Raw genomic sequence first — 21001 nt, 5'->3', positions numbered from 1 at the left:
CAGAGGCCTTTTTATATCTGATACGACTATACCATCGATGACTAGGGATAAGGTAATGAATCAGTAATATTTCAAAAGTTGTCCTTAGTGCAGTGTTCTTTAAGAACAATGTAACGAAAAATAAGTAGTTCATGGTAGGTACACAGTCAAAAAATGTACTCAGAGGTGACTGGGTACACAAATAATTCCACTGTGCACTATACTCATTCCTTAGCCCAAGCTGTAAGGATGTCCTAAATCTAAGTAGGTGTTATGGGAGCAAGGGCTACCACACAGACAAATCTGTGCATACCTGATCAATGACTAACATCCTCACCCTTATTCACTCTAGACTGAATGGTTTTCAGATAAACTTCGGTAGTTCTAGTTTCCGAACCCCCTGAGGTTGGGGGTCATGATGCTTGTGGAGAACCTGGTGTACCAACATTCAGATTGGAAAAGAAAAGCCAGAATAAGGAATCAAAGCTATTGCCTGCAAACCCAGGCAACATCTATTTAGTTCGCCCTACAGGGAGAGCAAATGCATACACTTTGCTACACTAAGACATCAAACCAGACATGCTAGAAATTGGGCAAGCACTCGAGGACAGAAAATCAAATGATAAGGCTGTCCTCCATTTCTGTCATCCATGTAGACACACAGACAGACTATTTGAAGGAACAGAACCACAACAAGCTCACAAGTATGCTACAGTCTGCACAAAAGCACGGCTTTGCATTATATATTTTTTTATAATGCACACACAACGTCGGAAAGAGGGAAGCTTCAGGGAGCCCAGAACAATGGGGATTCCAAACTCCAGAAAAACCCCTGCCCAAAGGCATTTGAGGACCACAAACAAAACGGTAACATAAGATTCATGTGTATTTTATACAATAAACGTTTTCTAAATTGTTTTATACCATAATTCACAGATTGTCTTCAGAACCAAAGAACAGAAAAGTTACCTGTGGATAGGCATCTTCAAAAGCACGGTCTGGAGTCATATGTTTGATAACATCAGCCAAAATAGTGTTAACTTCACGTTTCTAAAATGTAAAATGCAGAATTGCATCAGGAAAGATAAACCTGTACTACAAAATATATCAACATAATGAATTAATGCATGCACCTCACCCCGTTCATTGAACAGGTTGTTTCTTAACTGTTAAAAGGTCTGGATCTATGGAGAGGTTCCTGGTTTACAATCCTATGTGCACTATGGTTTGGATTAGTTTCTTCCAGGGATATTTCTGATCAAGTTACAATTGTTCTTAAGATAGACGTCCCTGGTCAAGGAGGAGCCTAGCGCGCAACCAAGATGGCCGCGTAGGTGCGAGGCTCCCGAGGACCTCCGCGACCTCCTGAATTAATCCTGGCGATATCCTGTCCTTGTTGAGGGGACTGTGTCGGTGAACCCGAGCTGAGGCGCCACCCGTTCTTTGGGCTCGAATCGGACCCCGAACACCGGTGGGAGCATCGATTGAAGGTTGCGGCCTTCTCCTCGCCGGCCCCCCGGATTGGAGTAGTGGGGCGATCCGGGGACGAAGTGAATAACAGCGGCGAGCGGGGCTGGGCGACTCGCGTACCCCGCACTTTCACTTTCGCTTTTGCGCCCTCCTTGCCTCAGGCGGGGTCGGGCTGCGGAGCGGGGTGCGGTGGTGTTGCCTTGTCCAGGTGCCCGGCTGACCCGCCGGCGGTGGGTTGACCCGCGGCCCGGTGGTCGCCCCCGCCCCCCCCCCTGACACCCGTGATTTGGTGTGGCGGCCCGTTTGGAGATCTTGGCACGACGGTGGAAGGGCCAGCATGTCCACCAAACAAGATGGCGACCGGGCGAAGATGAAGACAACCCGCCGTGGCACGGCGCACCAGGCCAATAGTATGGATCGCTATACGCTCCAGAAGGGTTCTCCGGAGACATCGCGGTCATCCCTGGTGGGCCCGACGGAGGCGCCTGCCCAACCGATGGATCTGACCCTCCGGGACGTCATGGGCGCCATCGCAGAGATGAAGGCCTCAGTGGACCAGCGTTTCGATACCTTGGCGCAAAAAATTGACTCGGTCCTGGTGGATGTGGGCCTTGTGAGGGCAGACTTGTCAAAAACGAACGACCGAGTTGACTCCCTGGCCCACACCACAACGAGCCTCACTACGGACGTGGTGGCCCTCCAGAAGGAGGTGCGCCGGCTTGGCCAGGCGAGCGCCCTGATGGACCGGCGACTGGAGGATTCCGAGGGTCGGGCCCGGAGGAACAATGTTCGCATTATTGGTGTGCCGGAGGGCCGAGAGGCGGAGGCGGCAGATCTCTTCGTGGAAGAACTGATCCTGACCCATCTCCAGCCCCGGGGGCTGAGTAAGCTTTTTGCGGTGGAGCGTGCCCACCGGGTCCCTGGGGGCCGCCCTAAGACCGGTGCACCGCCGCGGCCTATTATTGCCCGGATTTTTAATTTCCGGGACAGAGACGCCATCCTCCAGACCTCCAGGCAACAGGGACCGGTCAGGCTGGACAACATGGATGTAAACTTCTACCCAGACTTTACTCCGGCGGTCCAGAAGCAGCGACAGAGCTTTTTTGGTATTAAACGTCGCCTAAGGGACCTAAACCTCAAGTACTCAATGCTCTTTCCGGCTAAGCTGAGGGTGGAGGTGGATGGCCGTACGCACTTCTTCGACCGGCCCGAGGTGGCTGGGGACTGGTTAGATACTTTGCCTGGAGATCGGGGTGGGGGGGGCGCGGCTGGCGGGGAGGGCCCGCCGGATCAGAATTGAGGGGTGACTGTATAGGCCTTGCTCTGGATATTGTTCCTTTACCATATATTGCTTTCGTATGTTCCCCTCCCAGGGAGGTCGGGTGGGGTCTGCTGGGGGCTTCCCTCCTCCTCGGGGGGACTAGTTAGTACTTAGCTATGGGGCGACAGGCACACTGCACTTTGGGGGGGCTGTCTGGGCTCATGCAGGGGTGCAGGGAGGGGGGAGTTCTGTTGGGACCGGGGGGTGGGGGGGGTGTGTTGTTTGTTAGCACCGCAAGGCAAACCCGCAACTGTTTTGTTGTTTTTAAGATGCTCGGTGGGGGGCGACCGATTGTTTTGACGTATGATGGGGGGTAGGGATTTGATTGTGTTGTCATGGAATGTTAACGGCCTGGGGGATAGGATTAAGCGTGGTGTGGTCCTGCAGTATTTAAAACGTATTTCTCCAGATGTTGTCTTCCTGCAGGAGACACACCTTATAGGTAACACCTTTCATGCAATGAATCGGCGGGGATATCGTTTGGCGGCCCACTCCGGCTTCACTTCGGGCTCGCGGGGGGTGGGTATTATGGTCAAGAACTCGCTCCCGTTGGAGATTGATGAGGTGCGCCATGATGAGAGGGGACGTTACACTGTTCTGGTGGGACGAATGGAGGGTAGAGTGTTTATCTTTATATCAGTGTACGTCCCGCCTGGGTTACAAGCCACTACATTTGCGGACCTGGGGCGCCTCCTTCTGGACCTTCCGGGTGGCCTGTTGGTGGTTGGAGGGGACTTTAACGCGGTTGCCTCTGGGTCTATGGATCGCCATCCCCCTAGGGACCTCCCCCGGGCACAGGCGTGGCTGCCCGGCCTTTTAGACACGCTGGGCCTGGTGGATTGCTGGCGCTTAAAGCATCCCGTATTGCAACAGTACACCTTCCACTCGGGGGCCCATGGTAGCCTCTCGCGGCTTGATTACATCCTTGTCCCGGCGGCCCAGGCAGGGAGGGTGGGGGAGGTGCGCCATTTGGCACGGGGTATCTCAGACCACTCCCCATTGTTGGTGCATTTCGATGTCTTCCCGAGGGGGGATGGCAGGGTGGCCCCGATCAATGCATGGTATTTGCGCGACCCCACCATTCGTGCCGACTTGATCAAATCCTTACAGCGCTATTTCGATGAGAATGTGGGGTCGGTCCCGTCTGCCATCTCCCTGTGGGAGGCTTTCAAGGTGGTTCTTAGAGGGGAGGCCCTCTCCTTTATTTCCAATGCCCGGCGGCGCGAGCGGGAGGAGGTGACCCGGGTTGAGGCCGAGATTGCAGAACTGGAGGGTGACCTGGGGAGCGGGGTAACAGACGCCAAGTTGCATGTTTTGCACTTAAAGCAGGCGGCCTATCGGGCCCTCGTTACGGAGGCGGCCAGGGGCCTCAGTAGAGAGCAGCAGGGGCGATTGTATGATGTGGGTGACAAGGCTGGCAAATTGATTGCGTGGTTGGACAAGAGGGAAAGAGCGAGCCGCGTGGTGCCTTTGATTGAGAGCGTGGATGGTGTGTGCGTCACTGAGCCGGAAGCCATTGTCTCCTGCTTCGCGGATTATTTCCGCGAAGTCTACTCCCCGGTTTCTCCCGGCTCGGAGGAAGATTCCCATGCCTTGCTTCGGGACATCGCACTGCCCTCCCTTACGGTGGAGGACAGGGATTCGCTGGATGCCCCGCCCACCTCGGACGAAATTGCCTCGGCTATTCGCTCGGTTGCATCCGGCAAGGCCATGGGCCCCAATGGTATTCCCATTGAGCTATACAAGCTACGCCCGGATGTGTTGGCGCCCCACCTGCGCGCGATGTTCCTTGCGGCCCACTCGCAGGGCTCCCTCCCGCCGGACCAGCGTCTGGCTACAATTGTGGTGATCCATAAGGAGGGGAAGCCCCGTGAGCGGGTCACATCCTATAGGCCGATTTCGCTTCTGAACGCGGAGCCCAAAATCCTCGCCAAGGTGTTGGCCAACCGGTTGGTTGGTGTGGTGGGCGATTTGGTCCACCAAGACCAATCGGGCTTTATACCACACCGCAACACGGCGCTTAATCTGCGGCGCTTACACGGGGTGCTCGCGCGTGTCCCATTTGTGCGGGAGCCGGCCATCTTGGCGTCCTTGGACGCCACCATGGCGTTTGATACGCTCGAATGGCCATATATTTGGGCGATGCTGGCGAAGTTTGGGTTCGGCCCGGGTTTCGTCAGCTGGGTCAAATTGCTATATTCGGGCCCGTTGGCGCAGGTGGTGGTGAATGGGCGAGTATCTGCCCCATTCGCGCTGGGGCGGGGCACGCGACAGGGATGTCCCCTGTCGCCTCTCCTGTTCGCCCTGGCCATGGAGCCCCTGGCGGAGTGGTTGCGGTGGCACCCTTCTATCCGTGGTCTCCGCTGGACCCCCGAGCATGAGGACCGCGTGTCCCTCTATGCTGACGATATCCTTTTGTATCTCGCCTCCCCGCGCAAGTCACTGATCGTCCTGGTTGATGTTTTGCGCTCCTTCGGTCGCAACTCAGGCCTGGTCATCAACTGGGCGAAATCCTGTGTCTATGTGCTCTCCGGGGAGGCCCCGGTCTTGCCACGGGACTGTCCGATCCAGATTGCCTCCCAGGGTTTCCGGTACCTGGGTATATATATCACTCTTGACCCGGAGGCCCGCTATGAGCGGAACTTGCTGCCCCCCCTCCAGCGTCTGAGGGAGGACGTGGTGCGCTGGCGGCGTCTGCCGCTCTCGCCGCTCGGCCGAGCGGCCTTATTTAAAATGATGTCCCTGCCGCGCTTCCTCTACGCCCTCCAGAATACCATGGACCTGGTCCCGGCACGCTACTTTCGCGAGGTGGAGGGCCTCCAGCGGCGCCTGTTCTGGGACGGGAGGCCGCGTATTGCTCTGGCTAAATTGACGCTCCCGTGGTACGATGGAGGGGTCGCCCTCCCGGACATCAAACGGTACTACTGGGCCTCCCAACTAGCTGCAATTAATCATGGCCTTTACGGGCCCGCCTTGAACCCGGCATTTGAGATGGACAGGACGCTTCTGCCCGGTGGCGATTATAATCGAGCGCTCTACTCTGGCGCGCCAGACTCCCGTTTGACGGGACCGACGCGTGTCATGGTGCGTGTCTGGCACGCGGCTAATGCAGCTATGGGGTGGAAGGACCGTTTGACCCGAGCGTCTCCGCTGTATGCATCTGAGAGGTTGGGCTCCCTGTGGACGTCGAAGGGCTTCGAGAAGTGGGACACGATCGGAATCAGCACGGTGGGAGATCTCTGGACGAGGGGGGGATTCAAAACTTTTGAGACGCTGCAGGCGGAGTTTCAGCTGCAGGGCAGTGAGTACTTTCGGTACCTACAGGTCCGCCATGCGCTGGGCTCCGTCTTCCCGGATGTTGCATCCATTCCGGAGTCTTCCCCCCTGGAGGACAGAGTGCTAGATGGCCATGTCCCGGACAGCACGATCTCCCTCATATACAAAAAATTGATTAACGATAGATCGTGTCTGCTGACTAGTCTCCGCGAGGCTTGGGTTGCCGACGGGCTGGAGCTGGACGACGAGGATTGGATCTCCGCGGTGGCCTCTCCGAAAGAGGTGGCCATCCCGGCTCGCCTTCGTTTCGTCCAGCTCAAGATCCTTCACCGGGTCTACGTGACGGGGCCAAGGCTTTTACGTATGGGTTTTGCCGGTGATGGAATGTGTAAGCGTGGCTGTGGTGCGTTGGCGACTTTCATGCATATACTGTGGGAGTGCCCGAAGGTGGAGCGATTCTGGCGTGGTGTGCATGAGGTTCAACGAATGGTTACGCGTGTCGCGCTGCTGCCTGAAGCGAGGAGATGCTTGCTGAATGTCTGGGAACCAAATGACTACTCGGTCCCGCAGGCGCGGTGGGTGACTCTGGGATACATGATAGCCAAGCGTGATATTGCCCAATTGTGGGGATCCCAGAGGCCCCCTGCGGTGTCGGCCTGGAAAGAGCATATGGATTGGTGTATGTTTCGTGAAAAGGTGGTGTATGTGGCGAGGGGTAAGCCTGGGGCGTGGATGAAACTCTGGGGCCCCTGGAACGCCTACCGCGGGGGTATTTGTGAGCCGCCGCTGCTACCGGCGGCCTCGCCGGCTCCGTCTCCCTAGATGGCGCCCCTCCCTTGGCCGCGGGCGCGCGGTCCCCCAGTCCCTGATCTACTCCCGTCCCCCTCTTCAGAATTTTGCTGCTGGTTTGGATCCCCCACTTATGGAGCACGTGTTGTCACTTTGGATCGAGGGTTGCCTTGCGGTTGTGGTTTGTTTACGTTGTTTTGCGTTAAGAAAATGGAACCGTACTGTGGGCATGGAGCTGTGAGGCCTGCACCATTGATCACTCCTGTCTTTCTACTGTGCACCGCTGAGAAAGCTTTTTGCTGTATGTATGTAATATGCTTATGATGCTCTAGCGGCCGGCCGTGTGGTTGTAGGCCCATACCTGTAACTTCTATAAACTGCAATAAACGGTTTCAAAAAAAAAAAAAAAAAAAAAAAAAAAAAAGATAGACGTCCCTCAGACCACAATCTCGAGCAAGGTATTATTAAGTCAAGCTTAAAGGTTGTTAATGAATTCACACATGCCCCACGGCTCCTTATCAATCCTTCAAAACATTCTCCCAGGAATACTGCAGCTCTCTCTAACAACTAACTGGGACATGGCTCTGGATCCATTTTCGTACTGAGATTGCATATATTAGTGGCCCCTTAAGTTCGACGGTCCCAGTAATGGAAAGTACCAAGCCCATCGGAATCATGAGTTCTGGTGTTCCACGGGGATATTTTGGCTACTGACAGCTTTGTTTCCTTTGTGTAGGAAGCCGTTCCTCAGACAAGCAAAGGGAAGTTACAAAGGCAAGAAAGGACACATGGGACTCAAGAGGTGAAGATTTTCTTTGACCATTGGTAGGAGTCATTGGGCCAGCCCTGGGAGTGTTTACCGGACAGTAGTGCTGAGGACCAAGAATCTGCTGCCAAATGCTTTTCTGCAGTGAAAGGGGATCTTGGGTAGGTAGGTTTTACCAGAAAGCATATTCCATAAATAGGAATAGAGTCATTTTTCTGAAAAATTTGAAGGTGAATGCTATCCGTTTTGAAATGCATATAGACCAACCAGGCATTGAACTTCTGCAGGTTGATCACCGGTCAGTATTCTTTCTGATTTTTTTTTTTTTTTTACAAGAAAAAAAAGTCCTAGAGAACCAAGTATTCAAACTCAATGGGCAGAAGGAAGAGAGAGGGCTGACATGAAGAAGTGCATCACACGGAGGCCAGCACTTCTACTAACACTCTCAGCCCCGTGGGGACTGCCGGCTACAGCATCTGCACAAAGCCTCACACCCACTGCCAAAGACAGGAGGGAAGCTGCCGAGTTTAGCCACCATGTGAAGCAGCAATAGAGAGATTACAGCCCCAGGAGCAAAAACTCAAGGCTCAATCTTAAATGAAAAAGAAGCATGAGCATCTATCTGCACTGCAGTAAGAAAAGAGGAAGACATCGAGCAGGAGTGAGGAATCTTGTGGCTCAACAGAAAAGGATAGGATGGCTGTTGTGGGTATGAAAGGGACTGGCCTCGGAGGTCTTGTAGTTATTTTCTTGATGTGTTTTTGCTTCTTCTGAATGGATTTGTGTCTCAATTGTTTTGATATAGTTCACTTGGTACACTGCTGAGTATGGAGAAATAAAGAGTTTTAAGCATAGCCTTGTCCTCCGTGTCCTTAACAGAGCAGAAACATTTTGTCATGTTCACTAGGAAATTTTCATTATCTTACACCATTATTACGGTAAGATTGCCCAGCTTTGGAATAGCCGCATCTATCCATTATAATGGATTTGAGGATAAGGACCAAAAAGATATCACTTCCTGTGCATTCATCACGTTCAAATTGCAAATGATTGTTACTACTACCGTTACGATTATGGTAAATTGATGTCATTGGGTAGCATCTCTTAGAGTCTGTCCAACCTTTGACTCAAGCAAACATTAGCAAATACGCTCCTGGCTCAGGTTTTTATCTTTTAATCAACAGTACAATTTGTTTCTTATTCAAAGGCAAACTTTTGTGATATATAAGAATATTTAAATGTTGAGAGCTCCTTTGAGGACAATGGAGCAGTAGTGGCCTATAAAAGCTGCTTTTAGCCCGCTGCTCCACAGCCTTTGCCTCTCTCTTTCCCTGCCTCTCCGGGATATATGGATTGGGCAGGGGAAAGAGTGAGGAGGCGGATGTGGACCAGGGCACCCAGGACCCTCCCCCCACCCTCCTTCTACCTGTAGCTCACAGTGTCACTGGAGCAGGAAAAAGGGGAAATCTGCTCTGCTGCTGGGTCTCACTGGCACAGCTTAACGAGGAAAAGCAGTGTAGCCAAGCCCAGGGAGAAACAGGGTGGACTTCAGGCTCCTTTCAAAGCTGTATATTCAACAGTCAATAGTTTTGGTACTACGTGTGGCTGTAATTATTGAACAATCACAGCAAGAGCTGTGAAAATAGGCTTTGGAGCCGCAGAGGGTTTCAAATCTCTCTGTCTCCCGGGAGGCTCTTGTTTTTTATTTAGGACATAGTGTCCTCATATGGCGGAGTGTTGTAATAGCATAATAACCAGTCGAAGTGGCAGGCTATACTGGTCATTATAGGCCCGGTCCCTTGTTATAGGCCCTAAATGTTGGCACAGGAAATACAATGCTGGAACGGGCCTTTAATGTCCAGTATAGCCCACTACAGAGAACCACAAGGCTATATTAGAAGTAGTGGATTCAGCAAATAGGTTGCATTCTACAGATAATGCCAAAGATTTTCTAAATATTTGTGTAATCCCCACATTAGCTGTTATAAGATTAGCAGCACACAAAAATGAAAGCAAAGTAACACATACCGTGAAGTGTCTGCATGTATACTCTACCCACACTTCAGCACAGTTGATATAATCCTAGGAAAAGATATAGTCTGATAAGCAAAGGTTTACAGAACATTTAGTAAAATTAACAGCTCTGAAATGCTATATCAGCAAAGGTGAAATATTTAAGGGAAAAAAAAAAAAGGAGTTAGGCGAAGCAGTTTAAAAAATGTACATAGAATTGACTGTCATTCCTTTTCTCTAATCTGCCATTATTTTAGCATGCAATCGTCAAGGAGAACCAACGGAACAACAGTAAGTTCAAACACTGAAGAGGAGTCTTAGTTCACTCAGTCAGAACTGTCATGTTGGGTACATTCTTTATCACAATGACCAAATGAATATGGCCTGCACCATACATTATTTTCAGATCCAAAGCATTACATTAGTCACTAGAATTTTATATAAAAGTTACAAACATTTTCAGAAATGAGCAGGACACAACCCGTACAAACGTAACAAATTGTGAGGATGTTAAATGTACATAACAATGTTGGACACAGAAGAATGATATTAAGATTGGAAACATAAAAATGGTGCTAAAGTGGTGAAAAGAATTTTAGCAACAGCAAATATCTGAATCTCTCCCCATGAGTGAATTTCTTTATTATTGTCAGTCTTTATCTTTTTAAATACAGCAATGCATATCAAGATATGCATCGCTGCATACAACATGGATATAAAGAATTGAAATCAAAAGCCGTCTCTCCAGGATCTTGTTTTTCCAATAGTTGCTACTTATGCTCATGCAGTGCACTCTGTAGCAGGGTATGGTAAAAAGGTTGGAGTAAGGGGAAAATCTGCAAAGAATACCAGAGCAACAGAAAAGCCCTAATAAGGGTGCTAGGGAATCCATGCAGCATGTATATCTCCTATTCACCTAAGACAAGCCTACCTCTCATTGTAATTACTCAGTGCATACCAATAACTTACTTAACCCCAGTTTTACATATACTGATGCCCGATACAGATTTATTGTTTTACGATATTAAAGCGGCTGCCCTCTGTTTTGATTTGTTAGGTAAACAATTCCCAATAAAAGCTTCGAAAACTATACTTTTGGCAATCAGAAAATGTTTAGCATCTAACAGGGCAACATTAAAGTTTCAAATGTTCGCCTATGTTTTCCAAATGTTCACATAACTAATGTTATAGGGTTCCATAGCTGAGAAGCATGAAGCAACATGGCTCACACCTACCTATAGGGACCCCAGGCCTAGTCCGACACAAACAGGTAAAACGTTTTCTTGTACATAATCATAGGAAACAGAAGGGAGTGTAACAGGTTTGAGCTATTAACACATTTGGGGGCTTATCAATGAATAGTCTTTACAAAGGTGACTGCAGCAGATGCTAGTAACTTAGGTACAGCGTCACAAACAAGTATGAGGTGTTCTCACTATATTCCTTTAGTGTGGAATTGAATTGTGGTGTTCAGCACAATCTGAATTCCACGTCAGACAACTGACTAGAGTATAAGCCGTTGCTATGGTCCAAACATGAGAAGAAAAACAGACAGACACTAAAGACAGATTTAACATGTGGGACCAAAGAAGTGTGGGCAGTTCTAGTAGGAAGCCCGGATTCTTTAATTTAATAGTCGGAACAGGAAAATGCCTCATAGTAGCAGGTAGGAAATCACATGCCACCCAATACCCAGAGCTTCTTACAGGACAGATCATCATCAATGACTTGAGTAACACAAAGCTTTCCATTATATAATTGATACTGACAGTTGGCATGAAACAGATAGATAGCTTTCTGATAACTTACTAGTGGGTTTTTTAGTTTAGTGATGACTTTCCAGGCTTCATTCAGTATATGGAGTCTGTCATTTTCAGGAGGGTCTGCCAAGGCTAAATTTAATCCTAGTGATCGGAAGAGAAGATGCTGGAAGAAAATAAGATTGAACACAACTATGATTTGAGAAGTACAATTAAACCCAAATTTATTGCTGATGGCACAATCCCAAATCCGGCAGTAGGGGCCTCGCCTTCAAATCATGGTCTACTTATTCTACGGAAGCACAGCTTTGGTGGAGACATCATAACCTTTACATCCTGGATCGCTTGGTTTAATTCACACAATAATGTTATTTTTGGATTTCATAGACACATTGCACTTTTAAGTCCATGTAAGTCTATAATTTTAGTCAAAAGACGCTTATACCTGTTATTTCAGGTTCAATATTCTTATGAAATGTTTGTTGAAGCTCAAGGACACAAGTTGCATGGAGATATGGAGCTTTTACTCAATAGGCTGCCTGAATAATAGGGGGAACACACACCTCCTACCTCCTGGTTCCCCATGTATGATGGAACCTAAGCTTTGTCACTGCTTGAGACCCCAAAATAAGCGAAGACACGAAATCCTTATCCTTCACCCTTTGAATTTGATGAAGGTAATAAATAATTACCTTATGGATGCCTTTCTTTAATAAATATCTTAATACACTACAAATTGAGGGGGTGAGATTTCTACATCATGATGTCTCACCTACTCTTACTCCCTTTATTGCCAGATCAGCGGTCCCATTATACTTTGACTCTGTGAGGTACCGTGTGGGATTGTGATGAGGATAGTTATTCCAGACCAGGACTGGATTAAGACCTTCAGAAGCCCCAAGCACATAAAAGATTTTGGTGCCTCCATATATATCTAGTTCAAAATATAAACAATAATAAATCATAAAATAACATTTTATTTTTTATTTTTCTAAATGAAACAAAACTTACAGTAAGATAGAAAATAAGGTTTATATTTGTATCCTTCCACTTTATTTTTTAAAGACATCTTTTTATTGTGATTTTATAATTCGATACAGAAGGGGAAAAAAAGGCTTGGATAAGAAACATTACATTCAATGACAATTAGATCATGTCCTGTAGTATTACAGATTGTTCTCTTTTAGGCAGTACAAACAATTCTCAATGTAAGTGTTTCCTCAGAGCAATTACCTTCTGTCGGTTAGCATTTGCACGACCTAGTATGTTTATTTACATAAGCCTAATAACATACTAACATCTTCAGTTAGTGACCATTTTGTCTAGTACTTGCTTCACTGAAATCAGTTTACGATGAATTCTAGATTGTCGTTTTCCAACATCGATCCTATGTATATGCATACCACTCGTAACCGTTTAACTACTAATCTTATTTTCGAAATCCGAACTATTTAACGAGAAAAAGGAAACAAAATGAATAAGGAGATAAAACCTGTGCATGGGAGTGAAGTAGGTGATGTCTGTCCGTATAACCTGTGGGAGGGGTCATGTTATGAATGCATCACTGGTGAGTCGGGCAAGGTGGGGTAAGGACTTCCCATTATAACAATGCATCCCTCACCTGATCAACAGCACACCAGCTGGCAGTATCCCATGCCCGTCTATCACTTGAGTCAACACTAAGGACTCACTGGAGACCGCCCTGGACCGTCATCGCCGTCACCTTCCTGGCGGGCCCCCGGTCCCAAACCTGCCCCCTCACTCTCAGGAGCTTCAGGTTTCTCCCATTCCACCAGCATCTCTCTCCAATGTTCGGCTATTGGGAGCTTCCTCATTCCCTTGGACTCTTCCCAGCTGAGCGTTCTACCTTCTGCCCCAGCCCACATGTTGACATCCCTATTCCAAGTCTCGAACTGATGCCCCCTCAGACTTCGATTCCATCGCTATTCTGCGCTTAGCGAGTCACAAGGCAAGATCTATCAGCCTATTCCCGCTTCGGCGGTCTAGGAAAAAGACCCAATAAACAAGTCTGTATTGTGGAGGACAGCACCCAGCCCAACACCACTTTAAGCTTACCCAGCACTGCCTCCCAGAAGGGACATAAGCTTGGGCAGTTCAAAGTCATGTGGCCGAAGTCTGCATCGGGATGTGTGCATCTGGGACAGTGTCGGATCGCACCCCCCATAGGTCACGTTAAGGCGGTGGGGTGTCATGTCGGACATATGTGTGTAATTGAATAGTATATATTTTAGACGTGTATTACGAGAAATCTTTTAGGACAATGTAGGACATTGCGCCACTCTGAGACTGCAAGTTCTCTGCCTCCGACTCTGTCCCAACTTGCATGCAGCCCATCCAAAGGACCCACTGATGCCGTTTGCAGTGTAACATATAACCATTTCACTAGATGTCCTGCTGTACCCAAGGTGAAAAGGGCATGAAAAACTGGATGGGTTTCAGGTTCTTCCCTCCCTTTGCTCCGTAATTTCGCAAATATGCGCTGTCAAGGCCTCGTATTGCAGGGACTGACCCGGGGAGTCCACAGTCCTCAATCAACTCTTCCAATGGAATCAGAACGTTGTCCTGGTAACAGTCCCCAACATTGTCTAGCCCTACAGCTGACCAACAAGCCAATTGTTCACTCGTAAATATAACTTGGGGATCACCGTGTAGTAACCCCACCAAGGGTAACACGGGAGTGTACTTGGAGGATCGCTGCTCTTTGCTCTGACACCCTCTCCAGGTCTGGAAGGCTGTGTGTTGCAACAGTGAGCAAAAGGGGGTAGGTGTTGCTGGTATTAATATCTTTACCATCACAAGGCTGGGACAGGACTCCGGGTGTGATAAATACTTGCCCTCCTCGTTAACTCCCTCCACCCATTGCGCTACCCACTGTAGGTGAGCAGCGAGCATATGCACTTTAAAGTTCGGTACCCCTAGCCCACCCTCCGACATAGGGCATTGCAGGGTTTTGAGGGACTCCCTGGGGTGCCCGTCTCCCCCATACCAGATCACGTAATAGGGCATTCAAGGGACGGAACCAACTGCTTGGCACAAGGACGAGGAGGTTCACAAAGAAATACAATAGCCGGGTCAGCATAACCATTTTAGGGCCATAATTTGTAGTTGCAATGTGCGCCAGAAGTGCACGCCGGAGTGCAGCGAGCGCAACGCACTGTCCAGGTTCCCTACCTTCAAATCATCCAAGGAGTGGAAGATATGTATACCAAGGTATTTAAACGTACCCTGAGCCCAGAGTATGTCAGCCGTCAAAGCCGCAGGCCTCTGCAAAAGTCCTGCTACTGGGAACAACTATGACTTGGTTTTGTTGACCGATAGGCCCGAGAGCAGCGCCAATTCATCTAGGATTTGTATGGCCGTAGAGGTGTCAATGACTGCCTCTGTCAAATATATCAGCAGGTCGTCTGCGTATAACATAACATAACATCACAGGTGTATTTGTAAAGCGCACGATTACCCGTAGGTGTCCTGGCGCTGAATAACAGATGTTTATTGTTACCCAACTCAATGGTACTCATTTTATCGACCTCAGATGGATGAAAGGCTGAGGGGACCTGCCGGGATTTGAACCTGTGACCATGAGGTCAATCACAGGCCCCTGCAGTGGCTGCTTTAGTCCACTGAGCCACCAGACCCGGCTGTAGTGAGACGTGATGCATCTGCCCTCCAATAGACAAACCGATCCCATCACCTCCCTGGCGAAGCCTCTCTGCAAGAGGCTCATTTGCCATGGCAAACAGGAGGGGAGAAAGGGGGCATCCCTGTCTAGTCCCGCAGGGCATCTTATACTGTCTGGAAATTGCGCTACCCGTTTTAACCCTAGCTGTAGGTGAAGCATAAAGATGTCGCACCCAGTCCTCCCCCAGGCCCATACGCAGCATCACCCGTATACTTCCACTTTATTTATAGGTTCAGCTGCACCATTTGCAGTTTTGCACCAAATGGTCCATGGTATATCCGTCAATGGAAAATTTCTGTGGTGCACCCCTTCCCTTGATGCCCTAAGTACATGCTTACTTTGCTTAATGGTTAATCCAGCCCTGTACCAGACCAAGGTTTGACACATAAAACGTACAGTGTAGAGTTGCATTACTATTGGTGGCATAACGCTGGCTCGATAGATTCCTTGTTCAATATTGACACAAGGTGAGATTTTTAACTACAGGTGTCCCATATTTGATGGGATACCTGCTCTGTCAGTACATTGGATCCCTAAGTGTGATACATATATTTTACTTCACAATCTGGTGTCACAGGACTGATACAGTGACAATATTGAAACTTTTTCTAATAAGCAAGATTTGATGAAGGAATACACTCGTATTCCCTGTAGTTCAAGACTCGAGGGCTGTATGATGAACAATTAATTTCTTGATGTCCCAAGTGTGTTGAAGACATTATGTACAGGTCGTACACAGCTGACATACCAGGTTCAACAGATAGATGCTTTTTAATACACAGTATCCTAATTTGAAATCACACATTAGGCTTTTGTTCTTTCGAAATGCATAACTTACCTTAGGGAATCCAGACTCATCACACTCCTTAATCATGGCAATAAAATCCATGGACCTTGCTGCAATAAATTCAGCTCTAAAGGCAGACATCACGGAATTCAGAAGCAGGGCACTAGAAGGAAGATTCAAAGAAGTACATAAGCATGTCAAGCTGAAATTGAGCTCTCATTTTGGGCTTTCAAAATCTAAGCTAGTAACCAACTAAGGCTCAAAATATATACACTGTAAAATCCAGAGACTAGATTTTACTTCAAGGTACAGAATAGGTCATCTCTTCAAAAAGTGCTGAAGTAAATTAGGCTTAGGAGTACTAGGGGCAGTGATGTAACCAATGTGCAAAAGGAAGTTTCAGATTGAGTGCTGACTATGTAACAATATCTGATAACTGTAAATGATGTACCTTAAATTGTGTACACTAACAAATGATGAATGGACTAACAATGAAATTGAACACCTTCCTCTGGCTATGAAATATGTCCTACTTCTGTCTATCTCTAAAGTTAGGCCCTTAGGGAAAACCTGTCCAATTCCTACTCAAGTCAAATTGATCACATTCTGACATGTAATATACAGAAGCCCAAAAAACCCAGCACAAACTGCTTTTTTGTTTTGATTTAGCATGGGAGTTTCACAACATTTGCAGGTATATTTACAAATGAAGCAAATGTCCTGGCTACTCAGAAGTCACTGAAGGTTGGTAATGATCGTTATACAGTCATCTGCACTAGAACTTTCCAGTCAACAGAGATAATGGAGAACAGTGTTGGAAGAAAGGAGGATGGCGGATGAAAGAAGACATTTAGAAAGTCTTAAGAAATATCCTAGAGTTTTCACAAGAGATGGTTTTTAAAACCTACTTGTTTCCCAGTTTCTTGCATCTCTCCATCATCTCAGTAAGCAAAGCCTGTAATTGAATATCACACTAATTAACGTTTAAAATAAAAAAATAAAAAATAGCAAACTTTAAACAGCGTCTGTTAAGTGTCTTTAAATGCTAACAAAACGTGTTGTGGAAGTTGACAAATGCAGCTCTGAGTGTGGCCACATTTATCATCAATGCTGCTTCACCAGGCCCAGTTCTTTACACAGGCTACCACCATTAGAGTGCCCCATATAATCTGCATGAAATTTGCTAACTTCGTAAGAAGAGCAACCTCATTGACATGTACCATCATTCAGCCTACCATGTCAGCAACAAAGAACAATAACTGCGGCCTTGTCCTCAATCATTGCACGCCCGGACCTTCATGACGCACACATAGACTGCTCAATCTATCAAAATACAAGAATGCTCTGGAAGTTATCAAGAAAAGGATTGATAGTCCCATTTGTGCTGCATAGTAACCTTGTACTCAACCTTATCCTTACTCGAACATTATCAAACCCCAAGTTAATTCTGACAGTAACCTTTAGTCTATCATTAAACCTGACACACTGGGATGAAAGGACCAAATACTTTAGCACCGGTGGTTAAAAGCACACCAGAGCCTAAAATGTTACTATTGCACCAATTACTCACTAGCAATCCTAATTTTGTAGAATCAATAAATGATTTTTGAATCATACAGTCAAGATTTGACTTCAGAATTACCCCAGAGAGACAGGATTTGACTTCAGAACTTCAACTCTCAGAAATCACATTAATCACTAACCTACCCTCAATACAAATGGATAATGAAAATCAGAGACAAATAAATCAGAGTAATAAAAAAAGAAAACAATTCTACTTTTTCCACTTAGAATTAAACATTTACCTCAGGAGCTCGATATGAGATGCACTGCAAAATCCAATCTATAGCTGGAGAGTAGAGCGTGAGGTACAGTGGAATCTCCACACACTGGACCACAAGCAGGTTCTGGACCGTGTCCCCATGAATCTAAACAGGAATAACAAGAGTTTAATTTCTCTGCTGGACAGATGTGGTGTCTACAATTCACTGATCACAGTGCCATGCCATTCAAAGTGTAAGATGATGATAGCAATTTATTACGTGCACCGCTACTCCAAAGAGTGCCCCGGTGCAAAAGCATGGAAAACATCTCAAAGATAGAAAATATGAACACAGAGATGCCAGAGTGCATGAAAGCATGAAAGCACAATTTGTGAAAGCACAATTTGTGAAAACACAAATGCTTAAGGAAGGTAATAGGACTTCTTACTTGTTTAAAGGTCAGAAGAAAGTCAAAAAAGTTCTTGTTCAAACTTTCCTTCATATGAGGGGCAACTGCCATGCCAACCTGCATGCAAACAGAAGAGAGAGGTTAGAAAGTTTTGATTTCATCTGAATGCAACTTCTAAGAAAACAAAGTATGTGAGCCCACAAATACACAGGTTTCTGATCATCTGTAACAACAGTAGTATCATTTGCTGAACTATAAATATCACTGGGCAAATAAATACAAACATATTGCTGGTGACATTTTAATACTTTAATGTTAGAGAAAATCTTGACAATACAACTCGATTTACACAAAACAATCTTGGTGCACACTGACAGGGTCCTGACTACAGATGAGATTTTGAAGATTACCCATACTGAGTAGAAAGACCGATTGACAGTGTACCCTAGCACCTGATCTGTTATCCCTAATTAATATATGTTAGATGGGAGTTCCTCCCAAGTTCATGTGTGCACACTGTTAATACACCCACTGCCACGGTGCAATCCAATAGCGGATTAGAACAGATTACAAAAAAGCAAAGGTGCACCACTAGACATATAAGAAGAGGAATAATTGGTCTATATCCATAAAGCTTTTCTTTAGTATCTTCTTATATTCACAAAAAATGATTGTTTAAAAGAACACAGCCAACGCGTTTCGTCCAGTAAAGGACTTCTTCAGGGCATGAAGTTTGGAATATGAGTACTCTCAACGAGGATCAGTGATGGAGTGCACTTGATGGATAGATATTAAAAGTAGCTGATTTCAGCAGAAGTTAGTATTTTGAAGACCATCCGCACCTCGCAGAAAGTGCTTTTGCTGATCTGACCCGGTAGCCATATTACAGCTGATCGGGTGAAATTTACCGATAACCGTGGCACACCAACTGTAGTGTGGCCAACATAATGGATTAACAGAGTATTATTACATCTCTGAGTGTCTAAGCTTACATTGGAGAAGCACTTTCTTAAAAATACTAACTTCTGCTGAAATCACCTACTTTTTATCTATCCATAAAGTGTACTCCATTGCTGATCCTCGTCAAGAGTACCCATATTCCAAACTTCATGCTCTGAAGAAGTCCTTTACTGGACGAAACGCGTTGGCTGTGTTCTATTAAACTATTTTTTGTGAATAAAAGATACTAAAAAAGCTTTATGGGTACAGACAAATTATTTCTCTTCCTTTATGTCTAGTGGTGCACCTTTGCTTTTTTGTAATCTGAGATTACCTTAATCTACTCCTAACCTCCTAACTATTAAAGAAAATCCTATAGAGTACAAAAATGTAATTCTCAAACCAGAGGGGATTATTTTAAGAAAGTACAATAGCTAAAATATAGCAGCATATGGTTTCAGAACTTTCCTTCAGCACTACAGCATGCCTCTTGAGTTAGGCACACATCTGCATAACATTATTCCACAGTCTAATACAGTTCATGTGATAAGGTAGGGGACTGTGCCACATAGTCATTGCGCAAAGCTTACGTGTTCTATTTTCACTCTCTTAATCATGGACAACCTCTCTATGCACATTTCTTTCATTTTTTTATTCATCATCAAATGTGTAGTTGATAACTTTACAGCTTGAGTGGTGTTGCTCATTCTCCGTCTATCATCGATTTTGGTGCTAATTACACACAATGTTTGTGAATTGTAATCAGGTATAAATAGCAACATAAATAATAAAGTGGTGGATGAGTCCTTAGCTTTATTTCCATGTCAGGCAGTCAATATGGGTGTTGTACTTTGCTTCTGAAATGAAGACCGTCAGTTGCCTCAAGATCTAATGGGGCCTTTGAAAAGGGCAGATTGGAAGACAATGCTTACATTTTAAAGACCTCTCAAAGTGTTTTAGTCTGTGAAGTGATAGTTTCTGTACCAGACCCTTGAGCAAATTGGTACTGGCTTGGGTTGCATTCCTGGCGATTCTAATTTATGTAGAGCTTGCAGCAGCAGTTAGAGTCAGGGTTTCCCCATTGTTCATGCTGTATAAGCAGACAAGGCATGGATTATCCCCTTTCCTGCTTCTCTTTGACTTGCAGATTGAGCCAATGGCACGCTGGGTGAGGACGGCATCACTAGTATGGGCTGGGGGCGGGTTTGGAAGAGGGAGAGATAGAAAATAAAATCTAGCAGATTTCAGTGATTACTGAGTTTATATGGGAACAATTGGTCCAAGTCCGCTGCATTGGCCATTAATGACTTGGAGGAGACTGTGCATGAGATCCAGAGAAGAATCTGCACAAATTATGAGGGATTTAGATACTTGGGAACAGATATTATCCAAAGAAAAGACACCTTTTTAAATGGAACCATGAACAGCATAACAGCGGGATTTCAAGAGGTCTTGAAGCACAGAAGGAAGCCGCAGATTTTGTCACTGGAAGAACAGACGTTTTTCAAATGATTTAATTGCCCCAGTTTAGTGCAAAACATGATTTCGCAAATCAGCCCCTCCGAGATCCCAGACGTTTTTAAATGACTGCAGGGGAAACTGAGGAACCTACTGTTGGATCGGATAACACCCCACATGGCGCTGACCTTGGTCTATTCGACATCCTGTCATGGAGATACAGGGCCACCAAACCTGCAACATTATTACTGTGCTTCTCAGCTTCAGGTGATAAATGACTGGATCCATCTGCCACATACAAAAGCATCAATTAAACTAGATTGACTAGGCATTGAGAGCTCTCTTATTTATACAGCATAAGTGGTCTTGGAGGGGAGGTGAGGCTGCCAAAATGCAATGAAGGCAGAGATGCCGGTGTGGAAATCAGCCACAGAGTTGCTACGGGGGAGATATAAAGTCACAAAGAAAATCCCATTATGGAAGCAGAAACTGCTGGGAGAGCAAGTGGCATCTCCAATCTCTCTGACATAGAAGAAATAAATTATGTTCCTTGAGCTGCCTTAAGTCACGG

General features: G+C 46.5%; 1 protein-coding gene across 2 annotated transcripts in view; it reads right to left on the bottom strand.

The window, feature by feature from the left end:
* Positions 1-21001, bottom strand: part of VPS35L (VPS35 endosomal protein sorting factor like) — a 476592-nt gene that overhangs the window by 281766 nt on the left and 173825 nt on the right. For both annotated transcript variants that reach the window (XM_085629064.1, XM_085629063.1), the window contains 7 exons: positions 18073-18150; positions 17667-17789; positions 16770-16816; positions 15913-16024; positions 11424-11540; positions 9630-9683; positions 949-1029 (listed from right to left, as the gene is read on the bottom strand). In XM_085629064.1, the coding sequence (XP_085485190.1) occupies positions 949-1029; positions 9630-9683; positions 11424-11540; positions 15913-16024; positions 16770-16816; positions 17667-17789; positions 18073-18150 (612 nt within the window). The remainder of the gene's footprint in view (positions 1-948; positions 1030-9629; positions 9684-11423; positions 11541-15912; positions 16025-16769; positions 16817-17666; positions 17790-18072; positions 18151-21001) is intronic.

The sequence above is a fragment of the Triturus cristatus genome, chromosome 10 (genome assembly GCF_964204655.1).
Source record: "Triturus cristatus chromosome 10, aTriCri1.1, whole genome shotgun sequence".
Classification (NCBI taxonomy): Eukaryota; Metazoa; Chordata; class Amphibia; order Caudata; family Salamandridae; genus Triturus; species Triturus cristatus.
The sequence above is the reverse complement of the archived record's forward strand: the minus strand, read 5'-3'. Positions and strand labels throughout refer to the sequence as shown.